Here is a 25,990-nt window from a genome sequence, read left to right on the forward strand (position 1 = left end):
AGCGCCTTGAGGCGACTATTGTTGTGATTTGGCGCTATATAAATAAAAGTGAATTGAATCTTCTACTAACCAAACAGCATGTAATGACTTTGTCAGACAAAAATTGTGCAATATTCAATCAAATATGCACGAAGCAATTGAATATGGCCAGTGTTCATAATAATCCCAATTTGTTTTAGTGTTCAATATTCGATTCGCATCTCTTTCTTCATATGAAACTTCTCCTCAGTTTCCAGGCTTATCTTATCCTTAAGTTAGTCAAAGACCAGACCTGCTTTTAATAAACCCAGTATTGTCTTTCAAATGCAAGCAACAAGAGATAAAAGGTCAGTGAGGTCAAGGCAAATACAACACAGCTTCTCTTCGCTTATGAAGGAAAATCAACAACGTAACTGTGTCAAGCAAATCAATAGAAAACTGTACGGAACTGACTGGATGGAAATAAGCAAGACTTTATGTAGAAAAGCTTTTGGGAATATAACTGCTGTTGGTAAAAACCTTTTACACTTGAAAATAGCATACTTGCAACATGGATTTTTCAATGTTTACAAAAGGGTTTCCCGAGCCTGAGGATGAAGAAGGAATCTAATCTGATACAGTACAACTCAACTGACTGACTCCAGCAGAAATATGAAAAATCAGCACAATGACTGCAAGGTTTTCACCTAACAACAGCAATATTTTACCAGTGTCGATGAGGTGTTAATGTGGAACAGCAATAATTTAATCTCAGTCTCCTGCTGGTCTTCAGTACATTCAGAATACACACGTTCTCCTCTTTGGAGCTCTGCAAACATCCACTGGAAAGAAATGCAATGAAATGAACGTTTTTTTTGTCCTTAAGTCAGCCTCGTTTGGATGAGAGAGAAAAGGTGCCTCAAGTTCAGGTATTGCATTTCACGTGAATCGATCCCCCAGATGTTTCAGCTTGGCACGGGTACAACAGCAGTGGTAGGTAAGAGCATAAGCTCCTCATGTGCTTAATCATCAAAAGTCTTCCAGTCAAAATAGAGGAGAACGCTTTCACTCCACTGGGTAGATCCAGTCAAACATTCACGTTCAAAGTGTCTGATCACTGAAAGGGCGCTCCAGGGCGGTCAGAGTGTCTGTACCAGCACTGGGAATAGCAAGGACAGGTGCTCAGCGCCTCTGATCGGGAGTTTGTGTGTGGTGTAAAAGTGGATGAGCTCTGGGATGGTGTCAAAGGGCGGGCTGTTCTGTCCCAGCACGTACTTGCCATCTTTGCACTGGGTGAACTTCATGTGCATGAAACCTTGACAGCTCCTGTGAGAGTAAAAGCAGAACCGTAGATTGAGGACGGACATAAAAAGGAGAAAGAGAGTGAAAAAAAGAAGAGGGATGACATTAAATGTAGGGCACATAAAACACCATTCAGGCTTCCACACATTTTGTCACGTAATGACGGTGAAAGCGACAGGCCAGATTTATGCTCACGCCTTTTTTTCCTTTCGCTTTGAGGACACGATTCTAACCAACATTTAACATCATGTCACAAATTAGGAAGGAAGTGACATTATGATGGATGGATGAGCGGTGTTTTAACACAAGGAAGAGAAACACAAAGTCAGAGAGAGAGCGAGAAAGATGAATGCTCCAGACTGTGAAAGTGGCTGCGCTCAGAGGACCACACCTCCCCTTTAAAATCCGTGCAGCCGCGAAAGGACTTCCCCTTTAAGAGCCAGCCAGCCAGCCATGATGTATGTCTAATTATAGAAGTGGAGGGAAAGACAAGGGCTGAAACCGGTCACCATAATTGTCATTGTTCAAGTAAACCAAATTAAATTTTGAAGAGCAGTGAAACCAAAAGCACTCACTGCAACTATAAACAGCCAAACAACCGGCAGTATGTAATGTCCCACTGGCTTCCTGAGCACCAGAGCCAGACGCTTCATCATGTCAGAGCTCAGAGTTGACAGCGTGTTTTCATCCAGTCCTGTATGTTTGGGCCTTCTTTGTACTAAATGGTAGATTACAACCTACCAGTGCTTGTGCATATTACATGTTGGTTTAAACCTAGCAGGCCTGCCTACTTCAGTGCTGACTCACTTTGAGACGGCTTCCTCCTGTCTCCATTAAAACATCCTTAATCAGTCGCTGTTTCTATTGTTCACATTTCTGTGTAATCTTAGAATAGCGTAGGTGGGGTTCACATTTTCCAAGGACAGATAACAGCAATGACCGAAAATAACCCCACCCCAAAACATACAGATAATGCATTTTTTGATAAAATGTAGGTAGTACTGCTTGTTATTACACAAAGAATCTTTTCTGAAGGCTATATTGTTGGTATTAAATAAAAAAAAGCCTACCAATCAGCCAAAACACCCCGATAAAGACTAAACTGATACATCTTTCTAGAAGGAGAATTTTCTCCCTTATTTCAATAGTTTAGTCTTATTTCAGTAGCTTAGTCTACCTTTTCTAGCTACGGTACTGGCACAAGATCAGCCAGTTTATTTAAACCACTGGACTAGATGGTAAAACCCAAAGGATTGTGAAGATACACACACTTGAGTTTGGCTTTTACAGATTTTAAGGGTTCAAATTAGTATTAGGAGACAAAATCCCAGACTCTGGGGGTCACAACAACAAGTTACAAATCTCTGCAAAGTCAGACATGCAGATTCATCCACTGTGGTGACCCCTTTGGGAAATAAGGTGGCGTCTGAAAGCACTTTATCTTTTTATTTTAATCTTTAAAGTTCTTCTTAACAGCGCTTTTTTTGAAACTAGTGTATTCATCAGGTTGCTTCACTTTTTGGTGTCTTTTTAGTGATGTATGTCAGTAGATCTCAGGAGCATATTGTTTGAGCTGGACCCTGAAGGTTGACTTCAGTGAAGGCCAGCTTCTTTATGGTTCAAAGATTTTCTGGATATATTACTTCTCCTGCAAATTTTCCAGCTGTTGAACCATTACCAGTACTGACCTTGTTGCTGGAGAAAAATGTGCGTGTGTGTGTCACATCCACTCTACTCATGTAAATGAGTAATGCATGAGCTTGTTTATATGTCAGCACAACACGGTGACACACTGTGCCTCCCTCTCCCCTCACACTCCTCTTCCCTCTCTCCTCTCCCTGCCTAATTTCCTTCTTGTGTGTCCCACAGAAGGTAATTCATATTCATTAGTGATTATGTGGAGGATGATGTGTGCACTGAAGTGTGCTCTACCTGGCTGATTACCACTTAGAAGGCCCGCTGGGGCCGTGAAGGAAGGCCACAGAGAGAACCCAAGGTTGGTGTGAGGACAGAGCGCTGATGGGAGAATGGTGGTGAGGCCAGGACAATGGATCATGCTAGTAATTACAAGGGAGAGATTTGACCAGATAAGCAGTATTGTGCCCTGCAAATGAGTATCGGGAGGAGAATCAGTGTGGCAGTGATCTTAAGTGGAGGTGATGGTAAAGGGAAGGGAGGGGGAGAGAAGGGGGAGAGACAGATGGAGCGGTGTGGGAGACTGCAATATGATATCAGTAGCTCAGGTGGTGACACACACACACACACACACACACACTCCTCCTACCACACTTGGCAAGAAAAAAAGAGAAAGATGCAATTAAACTGTATAGCTGTTCATCTGAAATGGTGCTCAGGTGTTATGCTGCCTGTTGTTGCGTGTGCATGCATGCATGTGTGCGTGAGTGTGTTTCTTACCGAAGAGAGAGGGAGTAGTCTGAGCGGTTGGCCTGACTGTTCCTCACCAAGTAGCTACACTCTTTACACAGTGTAAGCAGCGACTCTGCTTCCGAACGTGACAGCGAACCGTGGTACCATCTGAGCAAACACACAGACATGACAAGGCATGAGGGGAAAAAAAGCCAAAACCAATAAACAAAAAAAGGGTGTGTTTTACACCTTTGGGAACAGATGTTGACACGTGTAGTGTTATGTGAAAGGTTTAATTTGACAAGATATTAAAAAAATATATTGCAAGATTAACCCCGGTAAGTGCAGCAGCAGTCTTTGGTACAATGTGGACCTGAGAGTATAGTTTTTCCTTCTTTCTTCATTTTTTAAAAATTATTACAAAAAATGTAATGATGACAAACTCAGAGCACCACGCATTTTACTTTCCTAGCTCTAAAATGTCAACAAGCCAGGATCCCTGCTAGCAGGTTGTAGGATCACACAAATTAAAATCCATCCTCAGTGGGACACAGATATCTGAAGCAAAGTTCGCTGCAATTCATCCAGCAGTTGAGCACTTAAAACTGCAAATGCCAAACCCATCAGTTCTTTCTCTTGACAAGCATGAATGTCCGGACAGAATTTTATTGCAGTGCATCACTCACTGTTGAAAACCTTCAGTGTGAACATAAGCGTTGGACAGACTGATAGAGCAAAGTGCAAAGAACCTTTGGAGTGTCATTAAAAGGGGGGCTTCAAAAAAAAAAAAAGGATATTGCAATATCCATTTCTATAACGATGAGGTTTTATTAGGAGATGGCTGAGCAAGGGGTGCTGTATGTTACAGACTGACAGAGATGCTGTTTTCTCGTGGAGGAAACCACAAAGCTCAAAACAGCCTCTAAGAGATCATCAGGGAGTAATGGAGCGTAATAATCAACACCATCCTCATGTGAATTTGTACAAAGGTTCAGGCTTGTGAGAGCAACCCGGAGTGTTGCATGTGTGTTTGAATGTGTATCTGTGCTTAAGGGGTGTGTGTGCTTGGATTTCATTAGTAACACGGCCCTTAATGTGCGCAGAAACAGCACATAAATTACACCAATGATGTCTGAAATTAAGACTAAAGTAAATGTGTGTTTTTAATGTTCTGACTTAATTAGCTCTCGTTCTAACCTTACTCAGTCCTGCAAGGTCTGATGAGTGCTGCTTAGCCGAAACACATAATCGTTTCACTTTAATGTGCCCAAGTCCTTAATAGATCAAAGCAGAGCAATCAGACAAGCTTTGGCTTTTTTTAGTTTTAGTTTTTTTGTGGCACCTACAATCCCCCAATTTCAAAATCACTTTTATAGGGATGCCTTAGGTGTGCGTATAGCAGCAATGCATATATTTTTACAGACTTTTCTTAGTTAATTTACAACACATGTATCTGCGTTATGATTCTACATCTGAACATCCAACTCTTCAATGTACTTGGAGTGATCCATGTTTGAGCACTGAATCACTCACTGCATTGCCAGTACAGTTTGATGCCTGTAGAAATGTCTTTATCCTGTGTTACAGTGAATGTAAATGAAGTGACAGATTCAAGGGCACTCAATCATTTCCTGTCAGAAGTAACTGAACATCAGAGCATGCAGGCCTCTTAATCTGATTAAAACCTGAATAGTATGGCCCATACTGATAAACAGAAACAGAAGATGCTGACTTTCTATGGGTTTTAAAAAAGACAGCATACATACACCTGCTTTTCCAGAGGCAGAGTAGGGTCCACTCTCTCCCCCACCATTGTGAGGCCTTCGTGGGGCATTCGAAACTTCATTCCCCCTCCTGCCAGCGGACTGGATCTGGGCCCCAGAGGACGCAACCGCTCTGTGGGCGATGAGGAGCGATCCCACTCTGTATTATCAAACTGCACTGTTGGCAGGCGGGGACAGAAAGAGTGAGTCATGTTATTTACACAGCAATATTATCAAAAGGGATTAAGCCTCTCAGCCAGACTAGGGTAAACATCAGACATCGGGCTACTGCAAAGCTGCGCATGCGGCATAGACCTCTCATGGGTGGGTCACACTACAGGACAGCACGTCGGGGTCCAACAGTGACAAAACTATCAGCAGTATTATCACAATTACCACGATCGGTGGGTTTGAGAGACTAGGAGGGAAGCGGGATGCGGGATGCAGGAATTTAGCGTCTTCTCGGCTTTCTTCTCGCACATGTCTTTGTTTGCAGTAGACAATGCAGATTACTCGATGTTGACTGTACCAATACTACTTTGGAGCAAATTACAGAGACTGAAGTGTTATTTACCCCTTTTCTGCTTGAATTTTCTGAAATTAAACCTAGTGAACTTGTAATTAAATATTAAGTGCACCACAGCACTACTAAGTACCCTGACATGAACACAGCCGACATCCTCGTTTATGGGGAGCTTTTCATGCATGGTTGATGCACGAGGGGAATGCGGTAAGAAGGGAGTGCTTACATCCCCCAACACCACATCCAACAGTTAGAACAGGCAGGGACAGACGCAGGTGCTACAGATGCAGGCCGCTGGTGGCTCAGGGTGGAGGCAGAGCAGATGCGGGACAACAGCTTGGGTCATAAAGGTCAGGGCGACTGCATGTTTCAGTGCTTGGGTTGAAGAAGGAAAGCAGGGGAAGGGGGCTGTTGGTGTTCAGGGTGAGAGGTCACCTTGTTCTTTGGTGGGGTGCTCCTCCTCCAGCTGACCCACAGGGGCAGGCCAAGGCAACTCCGCCAACTCCCTCATTTCTAATAAAAGGCGGGAGCAGGGAGGAGGCAAGAGAAAAAGGAGTGAGAAAACAACAGATGGGTTTAAGCAAAGTTAAGCATGAAAAAACAGACAGGTGAGGAAAATGGTGATGATCGAGGAGTGAAAGTGAACTTGGGTGCAAGATTTTAGAGTGAAGAGAGTGAGAAGTCAACGTGACAAAAAAAAAAAAGAAGAAGAGGAAGCTGTGGGTAGGAGAGAAGACGTGTCAAATGAGAGATATGTAGTGTCGTTCAGTGCAGTTAACCAAACCTCTTAGTCAGAAGGGGAGAAGTGATATACTGTACCTCTCTTTCCTCCTTTCTCCACACACGTGAGCAAACATAGCGTAGTGTTTCACAGCCAATATTTAAAGTAATTTATTGTGGGAGAGAAGACTAAAGAAAGCAAAGAGAATGAAACCGAGAGAGCAGGAGATGTCAGGCGTGGGTTATTTATCTCTATCAGCCCACCTAAAGAAACTGTCCCTTAGCATTAGATGTAATGAAAACAAGGATTTCATATGCAAGACGACCCACAGCGCAGCGTGACAGAGAAACTGTGACGCGTGGGGACGAAACATGCTCCATTTATCGTGGTACCTACAGCGAAAAATCTACTGAAGGTGCACTCCGAGGCAGATCTGAAAATAGCTCATTATATACCATGGCAGGCGACCATCTAATGTAACAGTCATTACCGCAGCCTTACACACACAGACACACAGGGAGACACACGTACATTATGCATCTTTCCAGCTTCACACTGTGCATTCAGCTCCTGCTCACTGCAAAAACGGATTACAAAACAAATAAAAGGGAAAGAGGGGTGACATCTTAATGAGCCGACAAATCCAAAGCCCCCCTAGGCCCACCACATCAAAGGCCATTTGAATGGGCGTTTGGAAAGAGACCCGGGCTGTACATACATGCCTCTCTCCCTCCCTGGTTAATTATTGAACAGGCAGACACACTCCGCCACTTTCTCTGGCTCTCGGTGAATTATTGATGCATGGCGCAGTACAATGGCCCCATCTGGAGCGGGCCGCACCTCTGCTCAAGCCAGGATTAAAGTGTGGCCTCGCACTCCTCAATGGGAGACATGCACGCAAACACAGGTCCACACGCACACATGCACACACTTAACCTGAAACCCCGAAAACGCCGCCACTGCAACACTCTGCTGCCTGTCAGCTCACCTCCACATCACATTTCACACCTCTAATTCTCAAGCAAATCTGAGAGGGATGTGTGGAAAGAGAGGAAGGTTTAAAATGAGAAGCACACAAAAGCAAGTGAAGGGTAACAAGAAAAGAGAGAAAGAGAAATTGGAGACAGCCGAGACAATTTATTAGAGATCAAAAATGTGCTCAGCCATCTGAGTTAGAGATAACCTCAGCTAGTGGCGTGTTACAGGAGGAGAAAATTCCATCAAGCTTCCTCACTTTTACTGTTATTGTTTGTCTGGTATTCTTGAATCTTAAAGTTGCGCTCGCTCATCAAAAAACGAACTTAAAAATGAAACAATTCTTGAAAGACTGAAATGGCTCAGCTGTTTATCCCATCTCACATCATTTGCAGATTTTTGCTTTACTTAATAGAAAAACAACTAATCTTTAACTAAATCCGACTGAATATTTTTAACAACACACTGGTTTCCGGGCGTTTTACTTAATTCATTTATTGATCACACAACTTCTATTTAGACAGCTCATTGAACTGCACTAGCCTTGCTTATCATCAAGAAGAAACCCGAGAGCACAAAACCTTCAAAAACTGGCCAAATATTCATAGTCAGACAAATACGAACTCCAGACAACTAAGATGCTGGGAACTCTACAAAAACTTAACACTGACCTACTAATATAGGGGGGGTGCATTATTTATGTAAGGTGTGAAAAGTACTGGGGGAAAAATAAAGCCCTGTTGCCCTGATAGCAAACGTGTTCGACTGAATCAGCAGCAACAACAGTCTGAGAACCCTTACTGCTCCTTAAATATCAGGTTACATTCACTTAATAAATAATATTTGCCCAGAAATTAACTGAAGCTGTGAGACAGAAGACAGATTTTGTGACTGTGTAACTTGTGCTGTGACCTTTGCACACATGCACACACATGCTACAAAGACTACAACAGCCCATCTGTAATAGGGAGGACTGCACCCGTATATCAAGGGTGGTATTTTGTGGTAGAGCATCAAACACTTCATGAGGACACGATACGAGACTCACTTAATTTATTAAAGGGGCGTAATATGGGAGCTCTGATGGACTTATTTTTTTTTTTTTTAAAAAGAAAGAAAGAAAAAAATGGTTATCTTTGCGATCCAAATGGATTTCTCTTCTGGAAAACACCGAGCAGAAGCATTACAGCACAAACCACAGAGCTCCTCCATTTAATAACAAAAGACTGAATCCCAAGCTAACATATAAACACACACACACACACACACACACACACACACTTATTCAAATTCACACACTCACAGCATGTCACTGATTTACTACCAGAGAACATCTGTTTTCCATTCACTCCTAATGGAACCTGCGGGTCCGTCGTCCACAGAAAGTTCATCAATACAAAACAATGAGAATAATGGTTTACAGACAAATGTGCGCCCACATCAATAAACAAAGGCAATCTTTTTCATTTGTAAAGTAAATAATGTCTATGCAAAAAATAGTGTTTTTTTCATCCATTTTAACCCAGATAATGAAGCAGGTAACAGCCATTTGTGGTCTGCCAAGATCTCCTGAGCCTGTTGCCGAAAATACCTGCTAACAATTACCAGAAATTATCTGAGGGGGAGGGAAATGAGAGTAGGTTTTACTCTGTGTGTTGCACAGAGGACACATCTTCTCATGTGATGGATAAGTAACTTTTCAAGTGCACCAGCTGTTTTCTGTGTCCTCATAATTAAGGGAGAGCAGACAAAGACAATATAACAGCTTCATTAGGTCCAGTAATGAAGACAGCTGTTTTTCCAAATACCTCTGGCATCACATCGTGTCTCTACACACAAAGACCTTCTGCTGGACACAAAGACCCCAGTAAGATTTATAATTATCACCTTATACCAAAAAAATGTATATTCAAACAAGTTCCCTTTCTATAACAATTCCTTACCCATCTTTTCTTTCTCCATTTTACAGACATTCATTATATCCATGTCCCTCTGGATTCATGGTGCTCTCCGTCTTTTTTAATCCTCTTTCTTCGTCACTACTCCTTCACCTATTTCCCCCTTTAACTGGGACATTGTCTTTCTTTCCAGGCTACCTTGGTTGTCTCTTTTCTTGCCCTACTCTACTTCTGTTATCTCTCGTACAGGCCAATGAGGAAGAGACACAAAAGAAATGTCTTTTCATTAATGTCAGTCAAGGTTCAGGCTGAAGGAGGGAAAAAGGAAAGACGGAAGGGGAAAAAGACAGGAAATGTGACAAATACAAAAAGGAGGTGAGAGTGGGAGAGCGGGCAGAGTCTATTGTGTGAGTAAACTGATGAAGAGACTGGTCAGATGCCCCCAGGGCCTGCTTAGAGATACAGAGAGCAGCATCAATCCAGAAATGGAAATCTCATTTGCTCTTTCCTTTTTTTCCCCGCCTCACACACACACACACACACACACACACAAATGCACATGAAGGTTACTGTAGAGACACACACACACACAAGCGCATGTTCAGGGTAACCCTGGGAACCTTGCCTTGTCAGAGTACATGCATCAAGATAAAGCCTATACGCACACCCCATTTGTCATCGTGTCTTTGCAAGCTTTGCACAAAAAAGCATCTACTTTGGTAATCATGAACACTTTAAACCGCCCTACAGCATCTGGCTTACAGTGCTATTTAGTCAAGAGAAGATAATGGATTTGAACTATTCATCTGTATATTTTCTTGGACAACCTGCAAAGAGTTAGCAATTGCCTGTAGATAAAAAGTTCAATTCAGTTCAATTCAATTTTATTTATATAGCGCCAAATCACAACAATAGTCGCCTCAAGGCGCTTTATATTGCACAGTAGATTGTACAATAATAGATACAGAGAAAAACTCAACAATCATATGACCACCTATGAGCAAGCACTTTGGCGACAGTGGGAAGGAAAAACTCCCTTTTAACAGGAAGAAAACTCCGGCAGAACCAGGCTCAGGGAGGGGCGGGGCCATCTGCTGCGACCGGTTGGGGTGAGATACAGTTGTGATCAGAAGTTTTCATACACTCATCATGGGCATCAATGTCAAGGTAATTCTGGGCTTTTAATGATTTCTTTGAACTGTTCTTTTTCCAGAATGGAATTATCATTCAGTATATCTTTATGGAGTTTGAAAAACAAGGCCTGGATGCACAGGTTTGAGCTAATTTTATTCCTAATCCACACATGTTCAAAAGTATACATACAGGCTCAAATATACACAAACACATTCACTTAAATCTGTTAACAAGTTGTACTGGTTCTACAATGTTTAACTTGACAAGGCCATGGCTTATTAACATCATTAGTAACGTTATCATTGACTACAACTGGTAGTTTCTCTTTAGCAGGATATGCTTGTCAGGACTCATTGGATTGGCCAATACTCAGAACAATGGGAAAGTTCAAGTGAAGATCTAAGAAGGAGAATTTTAGGATGAGATCTCTAGGATCGGTTAGGATGTTTAGCAACACACCAGAAAACACCAAGGTTCAACCCTGTGATGAACTGGAAAGTGTTGGAACACCAGCGGTCACTGTTCACACTGACCTCTGTTGCACATCACCATGGGCTGAGAAAGTACTGACCAAGAAAAAAGCCCTGCCCTAAGACGGACACCCCCTAGCTTAACTTAAATTTGCAGCTACTCATATGTTCAAGCCAAATGCCTTCTGGAGGAAAGTTTTATGGAGCTATTTGTCTACAATGACAAAATGTTTGCAGTAGTAAAGTAGAAGCTTTCAAACCTAAAAACACTATTATAACAATCATGCATGGTGGTGGTAGCATCATGTTCTGGGGCTTGGACATAACTGTGTGTTTCAATAGTAAAATGATACCAAACAAACATTTTTTAAAATGAATAAAGTAGGCTAACATAAACAATCCAGACAGACCTTCTCAAAGCCCCAACGTGAACCCTATTAAAAAATTGTGGACTATTTTTCAAAGCATGGTCTGTACCAGGAAACCAGCCAATTTAAATGAACTCTACCATTTCTGCCAGGAAGAGTGGTTAAATGTTCAGCTAGAATCATGTGCACTGTTATCTTTAACCTCCCAGGACCTGGTGTCCAAATATGTGGGCATCACGTTTTGGGTTGTGTAGACCAAAATACTAAATTTTGCTGTATAAGGGCCTGATGTCCACTTACGAGGACATTATACTGCCACTGTTCTATCAAAATTTTAAACAAATGTCCTAATATATATCCTCTCATTTTTCTCAGAAACAAAAATCAGGTAAAAAAATTAAATCTGGTAATTCTTTGTTTTTACATTCATCAGGTCCCAATCAGCCCAAATCGCAAAGAGAAATTAAAAATGCATGCCACGAAAGAGTTCGGGTCTTAGAAGGTTAAACAACGTTTCATCTCCCACTCCCACTGTTTTAATGTAGCTAGTTTCTCAAATTTTACTCAGCATTTGGAACTAGACATGTTTTTGCTTTTTACTTAAGTTAGACAACATGTCCTATCAAGCAATTCTCCGCTAGCACAACCTACTATTTAAATGTATCAGTACTAAGAGCTAAATCCTAGCAGCACCATGCTAACATGCTTATAGAAATAATACTGCTAGAGTAATCCATCGCTGCACATAAAACACAAACCAAAGCGTATCAAAATTCTGACCTGATGATGCATGAAAAGTTAACGAATCATGAAAACAGTTTGGGAAATGTGAAAGTATAAACCAAAATTCACAGCAATCACCTAGTTATCCAAACATTTGACTAAACAAACAAAAATGCTAATTGCACGATGGAAATAGAAGAAGAGCCATCAAAAGTCCAACATAAAAGTCACCAGTATCAATCTGCTGCTCTGGTGAGTATTAATAACCAAACTGGTGGCCTGCAAGTAATACCTTGCCACAATGCAGGGTTTTTAAACAATGGTGCATTTACCAGTGCTATACTTGCACAGGCTGCAAAATCCCTACTGCAACAGAAGTGGAAATTTCACCTTCTTTTTAGCCTGAAATAAGCTAATTTATGTATATTTAATGCACTATATTTAAAAAGAAAAATGCACTATAGATTCATAACTATTTCACTTTAATGTATTTTTGTGCTGCAAGACTAATTCTGAAGCTATACCTAAATAAGCCCTGAATTCACCACCACCTTGCTTTTAGGATGCAAAATATTCATAATGAGCAGCTTCTGTGCATGGGGAGGTTCAGTCTTTTGGTGGTGCCTAATGAGCAGCTGCACAGGAACAAGTGGAGGATAAGTGCTTTGCTCAATGGCACCATAATAGTAATGACTAGGGGTGGCAATGTTATTCATTCAACTTCCCTTTTCCAGATTTCCAGCTGATTTGTGCCTCTCTCATCATGTGCCCACTCTTTCAGACTTCACAAAGCCATCACTGGCATCACATGGCTCAAAGCTATTGTCGTGGACTATAAAACACAAAAACATGAAATACGTTATACGCCCACTCATCTGTTCATTAAGTGTGGCCATCGGAGAACTAATAAGACGGTGCCTTTCATTAGCTCACTAATAATGCTGAATGGCTGCAGGGCCAATCTCTCACTGCTGGACCATCTATTAACTTCCAGGAATTAATGACTGCTGTAATTTGAGCTGGATGGTAGTAACTAGTGACAGCTTTCTAACGTCGTAATTAAAACCCACTGGGCTGAGAGAGGCCTGTCATGTCCGACTCCTCGGGCACTGACAGGCTCAACCTCACAGCACTGGCTGATATGGACCTGGCAACCAACAGAAAATAAGTACAATGCTTTGGAGGCAAGCTTATTTCTGATAATATATGAAATGCAGCTACAGCACTCAATATTCATCCATGTGATTACATGTAACCATGGATAAGCTGTGAAAATCACAATCAGAGAAGCTTTCGCATGAATGCAGTGCACACAGATCCACACACAATATGCAAAAGCAATCCTCCCAACTCCCCCACAGCCACACACTCTGTGCCAACAGCACGCAACACCCTTGAATTAGGTGCATGGTGATAATCAGAGCTGGGAAACCCAGTAGAAACTCTATTTTATGTGTGTGTGTGTTTGTGTGTGTATATTTGTGCCTGTGAGTGGGTGATGATGTAGGGATGCTGGCAGATCGCATCCCCCTCCCCGCTGCCCCCTTCAGCAGGTTATCTGAGTGAGTATGTCACATCCGCAGGGACGAAGGGCTGAGGGGACAGCCCTGTCACGGCTGCTGTGTATGTGTGAGCCTGCGTTAGTGGATGACTGATTGCACCCCGCTACAATGGCCCTGACTCTCCTTCCTCCACACCTCGCCACAGCTCCCGACCATTAATACCCCTCACCGCCCCTCCCCGCAGAGGCACTGGGACTCCAAAAACATCCAGTGAGCTGCCACCAAACATACCATAACCTTGGATGTCCCTTTCTATTACGCTCCAGCTAGCATTCTCTCCGTTTTCATCTCTCTTTGGATCTTTCTTACTCTCTTACCTAGTTCTCATGTCATTTTTTCCCCTTCTTTACATCCCTCTATTTTTCTGACCTCCCCATCTCTCCCCATCCTTGCAAGTGGGCCATGCCTAGCAACGCTGAGAGGGCCTGGGAATATGGATTAAATGTGAGAATGGAAAACACTGTTTGTGTGTTTACACTTCAGTGCTTTGGTGTGCTCAGACAGACAGCACGCCAGCTCAGAGTGCTGACTCCAAATGGAAAAAACAAGGGGTCAGACGACTCGAGCTGCACAAGCGTTTTCCTCCACTGCGTTCTCTAATGGTGCTGTAAGCGCTCCTCTGCAGGAGTGCACAGTGTATGTGGCAACAGGAAGAAAAGCTGAAGAGGAAGTAAATGACAGATAAAGCAGGAATAAATGCTAAGTAGGTGAAAGGTGATATTAGCTTTGAAATTAACTGCCATGCACCTCCTCTTTGAAATCACTCTCAAATAGGTTACGGTGTCTCTTCATTGCTCCTCTGCGTAGCGTGATTTGGGCATGAACACAGTGTGCATGGATATGATTCTGAAAGTGTGTATGTGTCTGACAATGGTGTACTGACCATGACTCTCCTATTAGCACTAGATCAGTCACGCACATGTAGGCATGTAATTAACTGAGAAGAGGGGGATGGGGTGGTGGGCATACACACCAGGGAAAGAGAAGGGAGGAGAGTGGTATTGGAGGGGAGTGAGGACAAGGCAAGTTGATTTATTATCCCATCACCTTGACCTTGGTGACTTGGAGATGCAGCTCAATTAGACTGGCTTGGCCTGGCAATGCCTTGCACTGATCCACTCCTAAATCATCTATCAGTCCTATTGTGTTTCTCTTCATCCCTCGGTCTCTTTCATTCCCAGTTCATTCATTCCCTCCAACTTGACTCCTTATATGGAACATAACGAGATGTGAGACATGAACTACACAGCTTTAACAAATAGGAAAAATGACACGCTATGTCAATTTTTAAAGAAATACTGTAGCTAATATGACAATGTTTATCTTTATCCGTCTCTTCTTGACAACTATTCCTTTTTTCCCCCATACGGACACAGAAGAAACCATTATCGGTTTTAATGATCAATTCATAGATTAAGTCCACGGTCAGTCACATGTGTGGCAGCAAGAAATCAATATTCACCAGAAAGCATTTAAACATTAAAAGAGAGGCTTGTCGTCATTTGAACTGAGAGTGAAAGTCAGAGCCCTCGCTATTTCCTGTTAAAAAGGGTTGGAGATGTAATGATTGGGTGGGGTTGGGGGGATGTAATAACTATATTAAAGGTCAAGAGAGTTAGACGATTATTTCGCCATGTAGTATCAGCAGTAGGGGTTGTCTGTGTGCTCCTAGGAGTGCTCTGACCTTTAAAAACAGAAAATTTTAATCCTGATCTTAACCATCTTGACATATTCTACCGAATTTTTTTTTTAAAAAAGCTAAAACTAAATTTGACATGCCTCATGGATCAGACTAACATCACACCATCTGGTTTCAAGAACGCTCATCTGATAGGCATTCACAGGTTTACACCGAGGTACATTTAACAGAATACAGAACTGCCAATATGTGGGCACTTTTCTTTGCAAATAACCTGTTATTATGGGAGACTGCATTGACTAAAGCAGTTTCACACATTCACTGCAACCCCTAACCTTTCTATATATTACCTGATGGAGTGCCGATGAGAATGCAAATGTTCAAATGACCCCGTGTGAGAATAGCGGGTGTAATTGTCCAGTAAAATTATAGTGAGTGAGTGGGCATCATGCGTCCTGCATCCTCCTGCATGCTCTATCCCAGCGACGCCCTCATTTAAATTAAACAGGACATTTCCAGCAGTGAGCAGCGCCTCTGAAGTTAATCATGTCCTGTTTTGTGTGACATGTGAAAAAGGAAAACTTTCATCTGTTTCTTTTAACACTGACTGAAGGGAAATGGTGTGATTCACTGCTTCTTCAGGCTCATAAATTACTACCTAATTATGCAGTATAACTAGGTTTAAAAAAGCACTACAGTTAGTTTTCTAACTACCTGCAAAAGCTTTAGAGATGTTGTCCTTTTTCCATTCCCAGGGTTGGTCATACTCATCAGCCGGTCTCTCGTCATCTTGCGGCAGCCTGCTGCTCTCCTTGCCGTCTTCTTGAGCTTCTCCATACATCAAACCCAGACACTGGCCTCGGATGTCGTCATAGGGGGTGTCATAGAGCTGCAGCCCTCCACGCGCCCGTCCTCCTCCTGGGTTACGCTGCAGCTCTGTCACGTCAGATCCAAAAGAACACAAGTTCATACATTGCCACGAACATATACATGCAAAAATGTGTCTGTTGCATCGTGTTTAACCAGTCTGAAAGAAAACAGATAACATTACAAAATAGTATCTGACAACACAGATGACGTTCCTCTATGCTAATATTATTCCGAGCTAAAAAATTTAAACGAAAAGCCTGTTGAGCTCTGCCTCGACTAGAATTAGGGGAAAGAGACAAATTATGTTTGCACAGCTTGCCGTGAGCTCAGAATCTCATATGGGGGGGCTTAATGATGCCTTGGGGTAGATGCTGAGCAGCAACACAGTAGACAGCCCACCACCCCTCCTCTTGTCCAACCTGAATCCCAGCAGCAATCTAGCACAGCTCAACACAGCATCCGCAATTCCCTGTTAACATTTTCATTACTTTCTCTGCGGGTTTTCAAACAACAAATGCTACTTGGCACCTGCAACTGTTATGTGGAGTCAAACGTGGCCATGAGATAAAAGGCTTTAAGGTTATTGATGCAACCAAGAGGTGAAAATCTGATTTCCAAATGCATCAGTAAGAGCCTCTATGCTGCAGCAATACCAATCAGCAATGGCTTTTTATATGTTGACCTCAGAAATGTGCCTGTAGTAGTAGTAGTAGTAGCGAAAATGAGAGGAAAAAATAGAAGAGCAGGCATTTCTGTGCACACATCTGGTTGTTTTGTAAGGAAGAGTAGATGGAAAGGTTTGCTTTCGAAAGGCAGAGAAAAACTTTAACCTTCACACAGCAAGATACAGCTATTGGGCAGTCTTGTAATCACCATGGTGACCAAGTGGTGGGCCCCTCGGGAAAGACCCAGAGGTAATGGAGATGAGGGTGGAGGGCAAATCGTGAAAGAGAAGGAGCAAGGCAGAGAGGCGAGGGAAAGAGGAGGAGAGGATGTGGTGGAGCCGAAGGAAAAGGAAGGGGAAAAGGAAGCAATGAGGAAACAAGGAGAGGACACGAGAGAAAGGCAAGGAAGGGCGGAGGGAGGATTGGGGTCTGTCAGTGTTTGATGTTAAGTCATTGAGACAGAAGCACAGTGGGGCTGTATGCTGCTCTACCTGTGCTGGGAACCCGTGGTGCCGTGGCAGCCTGGAGATGGAAAAGATGAAGGTCGGGAGATAAAAGCCAACATGAAGGAAATAAAATGATAAATTCACAGAAAACACGATGGAGAAAAACACAAGCAGGGGGTGGGGGTGGGGTGGCGGGAGTAAGAAACAGCAATTTGACAGAGTGACAGACACGGGAGACTGAAGGGAATGACGACAGGAAGTCTGCTGAGTGTTTAGGCATGCAGATGCATGTCAGTAGGGAGACCAATCTTTTATCCCCACGAGCCAAATTTAAGAATCACGACGGAGCTGCTTAAGAAGAGTAAGCATTAAAGATCTTGACTACTAAAAAGTACAGTTTTCAGGACAGTCTTTGTGTGAGATCATTAAAATTCTGATTGCACACCTGATTCTGCTGCTTTGCTGGTCTTTAGCGGGAAACAGCAGATTTAGACAGAGAGACAGACAAAAGCAGGCAGACAGTGAAAGAAATTTGACAATGGCCTCCCAAATGCTGCACCATCACCACTGCACATCTAATCTCTCCAATAGCTCCTTCCAGCTGAACGACAAAAGAATTTCTCCAGCATTTCTCAGTTTAGGCAAAGGAAGGGATGCTCCATGCACTTATCCATGATATTATGAATTTCACGTGACGACTAAAAGGGCAGCACAAGTGACGGCGGAGAAAGGACAGGGCACAAAATTCAGTAATGGACATATTAGAGTGACAGCCGATGACTCCCCTCAGGGCCGGGGAGAGCCCTTGAGATGAAGTGAGATAGAGAAATGGAGAGAGAGGAGGGGGCAGGCTTTCACACTAAATGACTAGGACAGACGAGGGAGAGAGAGGGGCTAAAGGGGCAGACAGAGATGTTATAGAAGGAGAGACAAATGGAAAACGATAGATGTGAGCTAGACGATGTGGGAGAAAATAATCACAGAGGTGGGGAGGGGTTCAAGACTGTATCGTGGCTAGACTCTTTAAAGGGACTTTTTGTGAGGCTGAGAACTGACACAGCTGGCTGCTAAAATACTCTGGGATGGTCTGTTACAAGGCTCTAGTGGTGAATACTCTGCTAACAAATGTAGAAATTAAATAATATATTATACGATATTTATACTAGAGATGGACCGACCCGATATTACGTATCGGTATCGGTCCGATACTGACCTAAATTACTGGATCGGATATCGAAGAGAAATATAAAATGTAATCCGATCCATTCAATATCACAAAAGCACCTCACAAAACTTGCGACATAGCATAACCCAGCTCATAACCTTAGCACGTCGGAGGAGTACGCGTCTCGTGATAGAGTGGCTGTGGCGTGCGAGACCTGTCGGCAGTCTGGTTGAGCATTTGGAGCCTCGCTACGTGCTTCCAAACCAGCATTTAATCTCCGAGAAAGGTATCTCAGAGAAGTAAAGCAAGTGTGTAAGTTCATCTCTGAATGTTTGTAAAGCATTCCCAGCGAATGCTGGGAGCGACTGCCTCTCTCCCTCCCTCTCCTGCTGCTACTTCAATCATGAAACTGATCAATAATCAGCTGATCGGCTTTTCTGTCGCAACTCCCGTCTCTCTTGTTTGTTTATCGCCCACTTTGCGCCAGAAAGAGGAAACCAGCGGATAAACAACAGCAGCACGTTTAAGCTTGATAAGCTGTTGTTAGAATTTATTTAATATTACTTTCTACACCAGGATCCTTTTCTACGTAGCTGACGGCTGGTAACTGTGCAGGGGCGGATCTAGCAAAGTTTAGCCAGGGGGGCCGATAGGGCATTAACAGGGAAAGGGGGGCAAAAAAACCCCACTTTTCTTTCTAATTGTCACGGCTAGCTTTTAATAAATAATTATCTGAATCTTACAACCAAAGTTTTCATCTGATGTAAAATGTATAGAAATCCATTATTGTATATAGGAACTATTAAGTCAAATTTATAACCTACTAAGCTATAGTACTTTTTCCTTTGGGAAGATACCATTTGTGCAGTCTGCAATTCTATTGAAGAAAGATGTTGAATCTATTTAATTATTGTAGAAAAATTATTGATTTCTGTGCATTTTTTTTTTTTGTGCATTAAATTAAAGTTGATTACGTCAATTAAGCATTATGAGGCGGAGGGTGGGGGGTGGTTCCCTATTTATTTTATTTTATTTATTTATTTTTTTTGCTTGGAGTTGGCAACCCTATTAGTTAGGCTGCTTAATATTTCCACTAAGTACTCTTTAAAATACCAGAATAGGGAGGATGGTGCAGGTTTAAGTTTATTAGATTGATCAGTGTTGCTGATTTGGGTGCAGTGTCTTTTTTGCATACAGATATAACAGAATAGCAAAGTGCAAAACAACACAGCAAAACGAGTCATCCTCCAGGCTGTCCTACATGACGTTGTGTAAATTTGGTATTATTATTTATTTCTTCAGTATTTTGTATTATGTCTGTAGTTGTATTCAAAATGTGCATGTGAAGATGGGTGACGTACTACTGCAGATCAAATCTACCTCTGGTTACAAATAAAGTAACCTGAACCTAAAATGTACAAGGAGCTAATGAAGAGAAGATACCATTAAGGTGACGTAATGCCATCTGCTAAAATCAGTAACACATCCAGCTGTTGTATTCTGAAGCTGCAGGAAAGAGGGTGACATTTAGATGAAAAAGGCCAAGGATGAGAAAAAAAAATGAAAACCTGTGGTAAAACTGGGACTGATTAGATTAGGGTGTTAAGGGTGCCCTGACCTGTTATGACCCTCTGGGCCTCATAGGGCTCCATATAGCCGTTGTTCTCACAGGGAACAGGTCGAAGATCTGGGTCTGGTCGGTGGTTCAGTCGAGCATCAAATGGGTCCGAATAATCTGTGTCTCCAGCCAACGGAGCGGACGGCACCACCTAAAGGATAAAACAAACTTCCTCATGAAAGAGAAGATTTATACAACTTTAACTTGACCCTCTGGAAAGAAAATGCTGACTCAGTATAATGAGTCACATTTTCAAAAGGAGCTAAAATTCCAGTGACAGGCTATAATTAGTTGGACTTTTATCCAGCATTTCTGGAGTTGCACATCAAACGTTTGAGCCAAACACTTTAAGTATCCTAGAAAACAAGTGTTTTTTGGATAATTGGGAAACACAGTCTCCATGTTAATGCCAAAAAAGTAAGGAGTGCTGCACAGAAAGATCCCCACTGAATGGCATGCTAAATAGGTGTTTGCTCACAAACAAAAACACATGTACAACATTACCGTGTATACTATATTTAGCTGCTAATCAAGACAGTTAACTCTTGAATCCCTTGAAGGAAACACACTGCATCTTTCTTGTCACATTAAATGAATAAACAACAGAGTGAGAAATCATCCTATCTTAGCACGACCCAGTTTTTGGCTGAAGGTAGAGAAGAGGAGATTAAAGAGGGAAATGTCCAGTTGGTGGCATTTGTTCTTTCTTACAAGCACAGGAGGAAAACAGTAGTAATCTGGCACAGTGACAGCTACATAGGAAAGCATATGGTCGCACATGCATCTATAAACCCATGCACACGCACGATGTTCTTTGTCTGTCACTCTCTCTGACAAAGGAAATCACTGTAGCAAGACTTGCTGGCCAATTTCAAGATAAACACATACACGCCCTGGTAAAATTACATCCTAATCCCATGTTGATTCTGTAACAGGTTATCTATCAATGCACAGGAATCTGCAATGTCAATTAGAGTGCGGATGTTCCCACAGACCATGGGAAATTAATGAGAACAGAAGAAGAGTGGGGCAGAGAAGGGAGCTATTGACTTCAGTTAAGACTGCTACTTCAACCCACTTCAGGACATTTGCACTTGTAGCATTTTCCATGAGTGGAGTCATGGATTTAACTGCAGTGATGAAAAGCATGAAATATTCCATAACTTATTCAACATATGTTGCCGAGTTGATGTGTACACCATACTGCTGTAAAATTTTTATTTTTTTCTCCAGTCATTCTGTTAACATCTGCCTTTTTTTTATAATTCTCAGTAGCTTTTCTACAGCACAATATGCAGAGCACACAGCCAAGAGAGCAATACAGTCCTGATGACCCAAACAGCGCCAAAGAATAAATTTCAGCTCCCTTTGGCCCTTGACATATCACCATACACCATACAGTATATGGTTCCTAACATCTGCTCATGTGGAGGTCTCTCTCAGCTTGCAAAACCAAACCCCATCTATTATTTATAGGACATAAACTCAGGGGACTGTGACCCTCTCTGATTCAATGGTCCGCTCAAGCCATCAATAATTCTTTCTTCAATCTAAGGTAGTAAGATTATGTGTTGCATAGGACATATCATGATTTATGTAAACAATGCATATTTCAGACACAAATTAAAGTCACTTGCTTATGGAGTCTGATCAATAAAACTGTCACGATGATGGAAATGGGATGAGAGAAGTGGGACAGTTTTTTTTCCTTCTCTTGCCTTCCGGTCATCCCTCTAGTTCTCAAGAGATAGGCCACATAAAAATCCGAGCTTGTCATCGCCTGCATTTTTCTTTATATAGGTACAAAGAGAAACTCACGGGCTCTTGCTGATCCTCTAAAGAGATGGTGCTAAGTAGGATCTTGGTGCGTCCCAGTTCCTGTGAGTCCACTTTGATCAGTCTGTGTTTAGGAGACTTCACGTCCACACTGGATGACTTCATGGGAGACCCATAGATGGGTGTTGCAGGTTCAGACGTTCCAGACTCCCCCCTGGATCTATTTTCTGAGTCCTCATAGGGATCTTCAAAATCGAGGTCTCTCTGGAGCCGATAGGCTTTGAGGATCTCGCTCTCTGTGTAGTCTGGTGTTGGAGGCTGTGGAGGCACCTTCTTGCCAAAGCTCAGATAGTCTTTTAACCACTTGGCCATTGCCACTCAGCTTCCAAATATGCCAGTGTGTGGTGAAGGGAGAGCAGGAGGCTGGATGAGATAAACATGGACAGATAAAGGGTTATTGCTTTACCTTTTTTCTTGTAAGGCTTTATGAGCTATGTGCTGGATTTGCTTTGTGAGATTTTGTGCTTTTCTAAATGTGACAGGTCAATGGTTAAAAATTTAATCTTTCTATTATTAAAAAAAACCCCGCGACGATAATAATCCACAGGTCTGCTTCACTAACAATATTTGTGTAGGATTATCTCCCCCTGATCACAGAACCACGATTTCGGTGCTTTTACATGCATTCGTGTGACATTAAACTACACCGACAGCTGGGCTTTACGCACTCCTTTTGTTTTACGCAGGGAGCAATAACGTCTGGCATCTGGACTTTGCCCAAGGCTGCAATTACATTTCACACCCCAGCAATAAAAGGCGACTCTAACGCGGTGATACAAAAGTAAAAGCAAAGCCTGGAAGAGAATATTAGAAATCAACGAGGAATTAAATAAATATAAGTTCTTTTAAATTCTAACGATTTCACTTTTTGGAATTTGTGGAACACAAAATAATAAGTTCAGTTTTGACCCAGTCTTATTTCGGAAAGCCGAAGATAGGCGGATTTCCCTAAACTTCCCCTCAAAAACAATGACCAAAACACTGAATTTAAAAGCCAGAACGAGCGCTGCGCTCCGAAAGCACATTCACTCACCCAGCCAATTCAGTCCTTCAGCCACTTTGGATGCTTTATTCCGCGTTTTTCCATCTCGATGACAACAAAACGACACCGACAAGTGTCAAAACCTTCTACTTCCACTTTTTATTCCACAAAAGCACAAGAAAGAACGAAAGAAACCAAAACAAACAGTTTCCTTTCTAACACAAGAACACTGAAATCCAGCAGAGTTCCTCCAACGACTGGCAGAAAATGCGCGAGTGTCGAGAAGGACTACAGCTCCGAGAGAAACTCAACCGAGCGATTAAAGGGGAGGTGCTTCATTCCCTGTGGAATATCATCCTCTCTTTCGCAGTCAGCCGACCGTTCATTCATTGAAATATCTGCACATCGCACATGCTTCAACAATAGCTGCATCCTCTTAAAGAGGTGCACGAGGAGCACAAATCAAAAACTGAATCTAGGAGGAGAAATAAAGAAGAAATAAAAAAAACACCTCGCACGAATGTCATCCAAACTTGTGCATTATTTATTCGCATGACATCATTGGACAATTTTCATGTTTCAGCGTCAGTCAAGGTTATTTAAATGATTTTGCCTTTAAGAACGGGGAACTTCAAACGCACTGATAGTATTGAAAATGTCATCTGCTTCCCACGCAGTTGACAACATGATCAGGGTTGTAGGGCTGTAGCGACCAAACAAAACAAAAGAAAGCCTTATCACACAAACAAGTCCCATCCACTCTGAGGGAAAAACTTAAGAATGTTTGGGTTTCATCTTCTCTTTTTAATCCTTACTGATCTCTCTGAATGTGTTTCATCCTCTCACAAATGTCACATCATCCACTGCACAGGCAGGAAAATTGGATTGTGTGCAACAGTGGGTAAGGACCATCTAAGTCTGTTAAAAGACCGTAAATGCCTCTTTCTTTATGAGCTCACTTTCTCCCAGGGGTGAGAGAGAAAGGATGAGGTCAGCAAGCTAGAATCCACCCCCACCACACTATCAGCACAGCCATCAACATTATCCCATCTAGCTTTTTACATCTCCGCCATTGTGCCTACCGAGTCTGTCTCCACCAGTGTTTACCAAGTACTGGCTCCATACCTAAAGAGGGTCAAGAGATGAAAACAAGGCTCCAGGTGTTTCTGAAAGAAATCTGAGTGCACTTTATTAGTGTGAATGCAAATCTTTGTGGGCCCTGCAGCCCAATTTAAATCAATTATAGCAGTGAAGCAGTAAATGTGAAGAAGGGATTCAATTTCACTAGCCACTAAATGCCTGCCATTATTCTTATTGGGGAAAAGAAAGAAGTTTTCCAGAGTTGAAAACAAAGTCTCATTGTGAGGTTCAAATAGTCTGAGAATCAGTTGTTATCATATGGGCATTGTGCTAAAGATTTTATCTTATGGGAATTAGATCCATATATTTATTAAGTTAACAAAAATATGCCGTCCCCACAAAATCATGTTATCAAATGACCTACAATCTTTTCTCCCAGATGACAACGGGAAAAAAAGCCATCTTTTGGTTGTCATTATTTCCTGGAGCTTTACTAGCTCCCGATATCTCTTCCCCTGCCCTTTCTTTTCTACCTTTGAATTTTTATCTCCTGTCATATCTTTCACTGTAGCTGTAATGTTTCTTCTCTTCCCCCTCCCCTTAGTCACACCTTCCCCTTTTTTCATCTGCACAATCCCTTCAATCCAACACCTCCTCTAACCCCCTAGCGAGTACCATATTGAGGATACATCTAATTTTTTATTTCCATCCCGACCAGGGTGAAAGCCAGAACTCAAAGACAGAGACTAAGCAGTAGATGGAAAAATCAGAGATGAACAGACATGCAAGCTGTCAGAGTGAGCAAGAGGAGGACACGTGGAGAGCACAGAGGGGAGAAAAACTGAAATGGAAAATCTGGATCTCTCAGCGACATGAAATCAGAGACAGTCAGACTGACAGGCACACAATCAGACAGGTATACAGTGACTGTTGTTTTTTTTTCCATGCAAAAATAAACGCAGTTACATAACAGAAAAAGAAGCTCTGCATTTTTCTTTTCATAGAATTAATAAGGCTGCCTCATTATAACGGGCTAAATATAGCTGTGACATTTTCTCTGAACTCCAAGCTTCACTCAGATTTTGGCTTCAATGTGCTATCATTTATGAAATTTGACAAACACAAACAAGCTACAGGTTTCACACATACACAGTGATGCACACAATATCAAAGCCTTGAGTTTAATCTTAATGTCAGCATGAGCATTTGCCTTGAAATAAGGAGGTAGTGGGGGGGCAACGCAGACCTGTAGAAGCAGCGGATTTCCATAGCTTCATATGCCTTGCATCGACTGCCCTCATTTGGTGGTTGGTGTGCATTGCATTCCATGTGCTCTTTAATAAGCAACAGCACACCAATGTCCCATTTTAACCACAGTTAACTTACTTATCATGCAGTTATGACAAAGAACAGGGCAACTGCAAACAAAAAAACAAAAATAAACCGCAGAGGCAGTAATGCGAATCAGCCTAGTAAAACACACACTAGTCTTTACGTGGCACCTGTAATACAGTAACATTAAGGCAAATTCTATTTTCCCCTCACCTCACTCTTTCTTATTGCATAAAGGTGTTTGCTTCCGGGGTCGGGCCCTCCAGTGTTGCCATTGGTGAGGTTTACTTTCTGTGATTGGCTAAAATTTCTAAACTAGGGAACTTTCCCACCGCTACTACTACCCGTGTTGAACTGTGAGGTAAGGAGACTCCCGCAGAAGAAAACAGCGACAAAACAACAAATTATATATGACGTAATATCTTGATAATGTCACAGTCACCCTATGAAACGTCTGTGCTCGTCACTGCTTCTCTACGCTTCTTAAAACCACAACTTTTAGAACAAGTCTGCCTTTGGCTGGCTGTGCTGCACGCGACAGAACAAAGTTGTCATCCATCATCTCCAATCAAACGCTGATCCGGCGTTTCCTG

General features: G+C 42.2%; 1 protein-coding gene across 4 annotated transcripts; it reads right to left on the bottom strand.

Annotated features, from left to right (window-relative positions):
* Positions 1-27: 27 nt before the first annotated feature.
* Positions 28-25,950, bottom strand: shdb (Src homology 2 domain containing transforming protein D, b). Of its 4 annotated transcripts, none has more exons than XM_019351893.2 (8): positions 25,820-25,950; positions 21,986-22,366; positions 20,168-20,318; positions 16,118-16,339; positions 6,349-6,426; positions 5,394-5,568; positions 3,676-3,795; positions 28-1,284 (listed from the first exon to the last, which is right to left on the bottom strand). In XM_019351893.2, the coding sequence occupies exons 2-8, from the start codon at positions 22,313-22,315 to the stop codon at positions 1,098-1,100; spliced, it is 1,263 nt and encodes a 420-aa protein (XP_019207438.1). In that variant the 5' UTR covers positions 22,316-22,366; positions 25,820-25,950; the 3' UTR covers positions 28-1,097. The 4 variants fall into 4 exon arrangements, with proteins under 4 accessions (XP_019207438.1, XP_013123293.1, XP_013123291.1 ...); XM_013267839.3 differs by lacking the exon at positions 25,820-25,950 and adding an exon at positions 25,611-25,747; XM_013267837.3 differs by lacking the exon at positions 25,820-25,950 and adding an exon at positions 23,037-23,293.
* Positions 25,951-25,990: the final 40 nt, after the last annotated feature.

Source organism: Oreochromis niloticus, linkage group LG23, assembly GCF_001858045.2.
Source record: "Oreochromis niloticus isolate F11D_XX linkage group LG23, O_niloticus_UMD_NMBU, whole genome shotgun sequence".
Lineage (NCBI taxonomy): Eukaryota > Metazoa > Chordata > Actinopteri > Cichliformes > Cichlidae > Oreochromis > Oreochromis niloticus.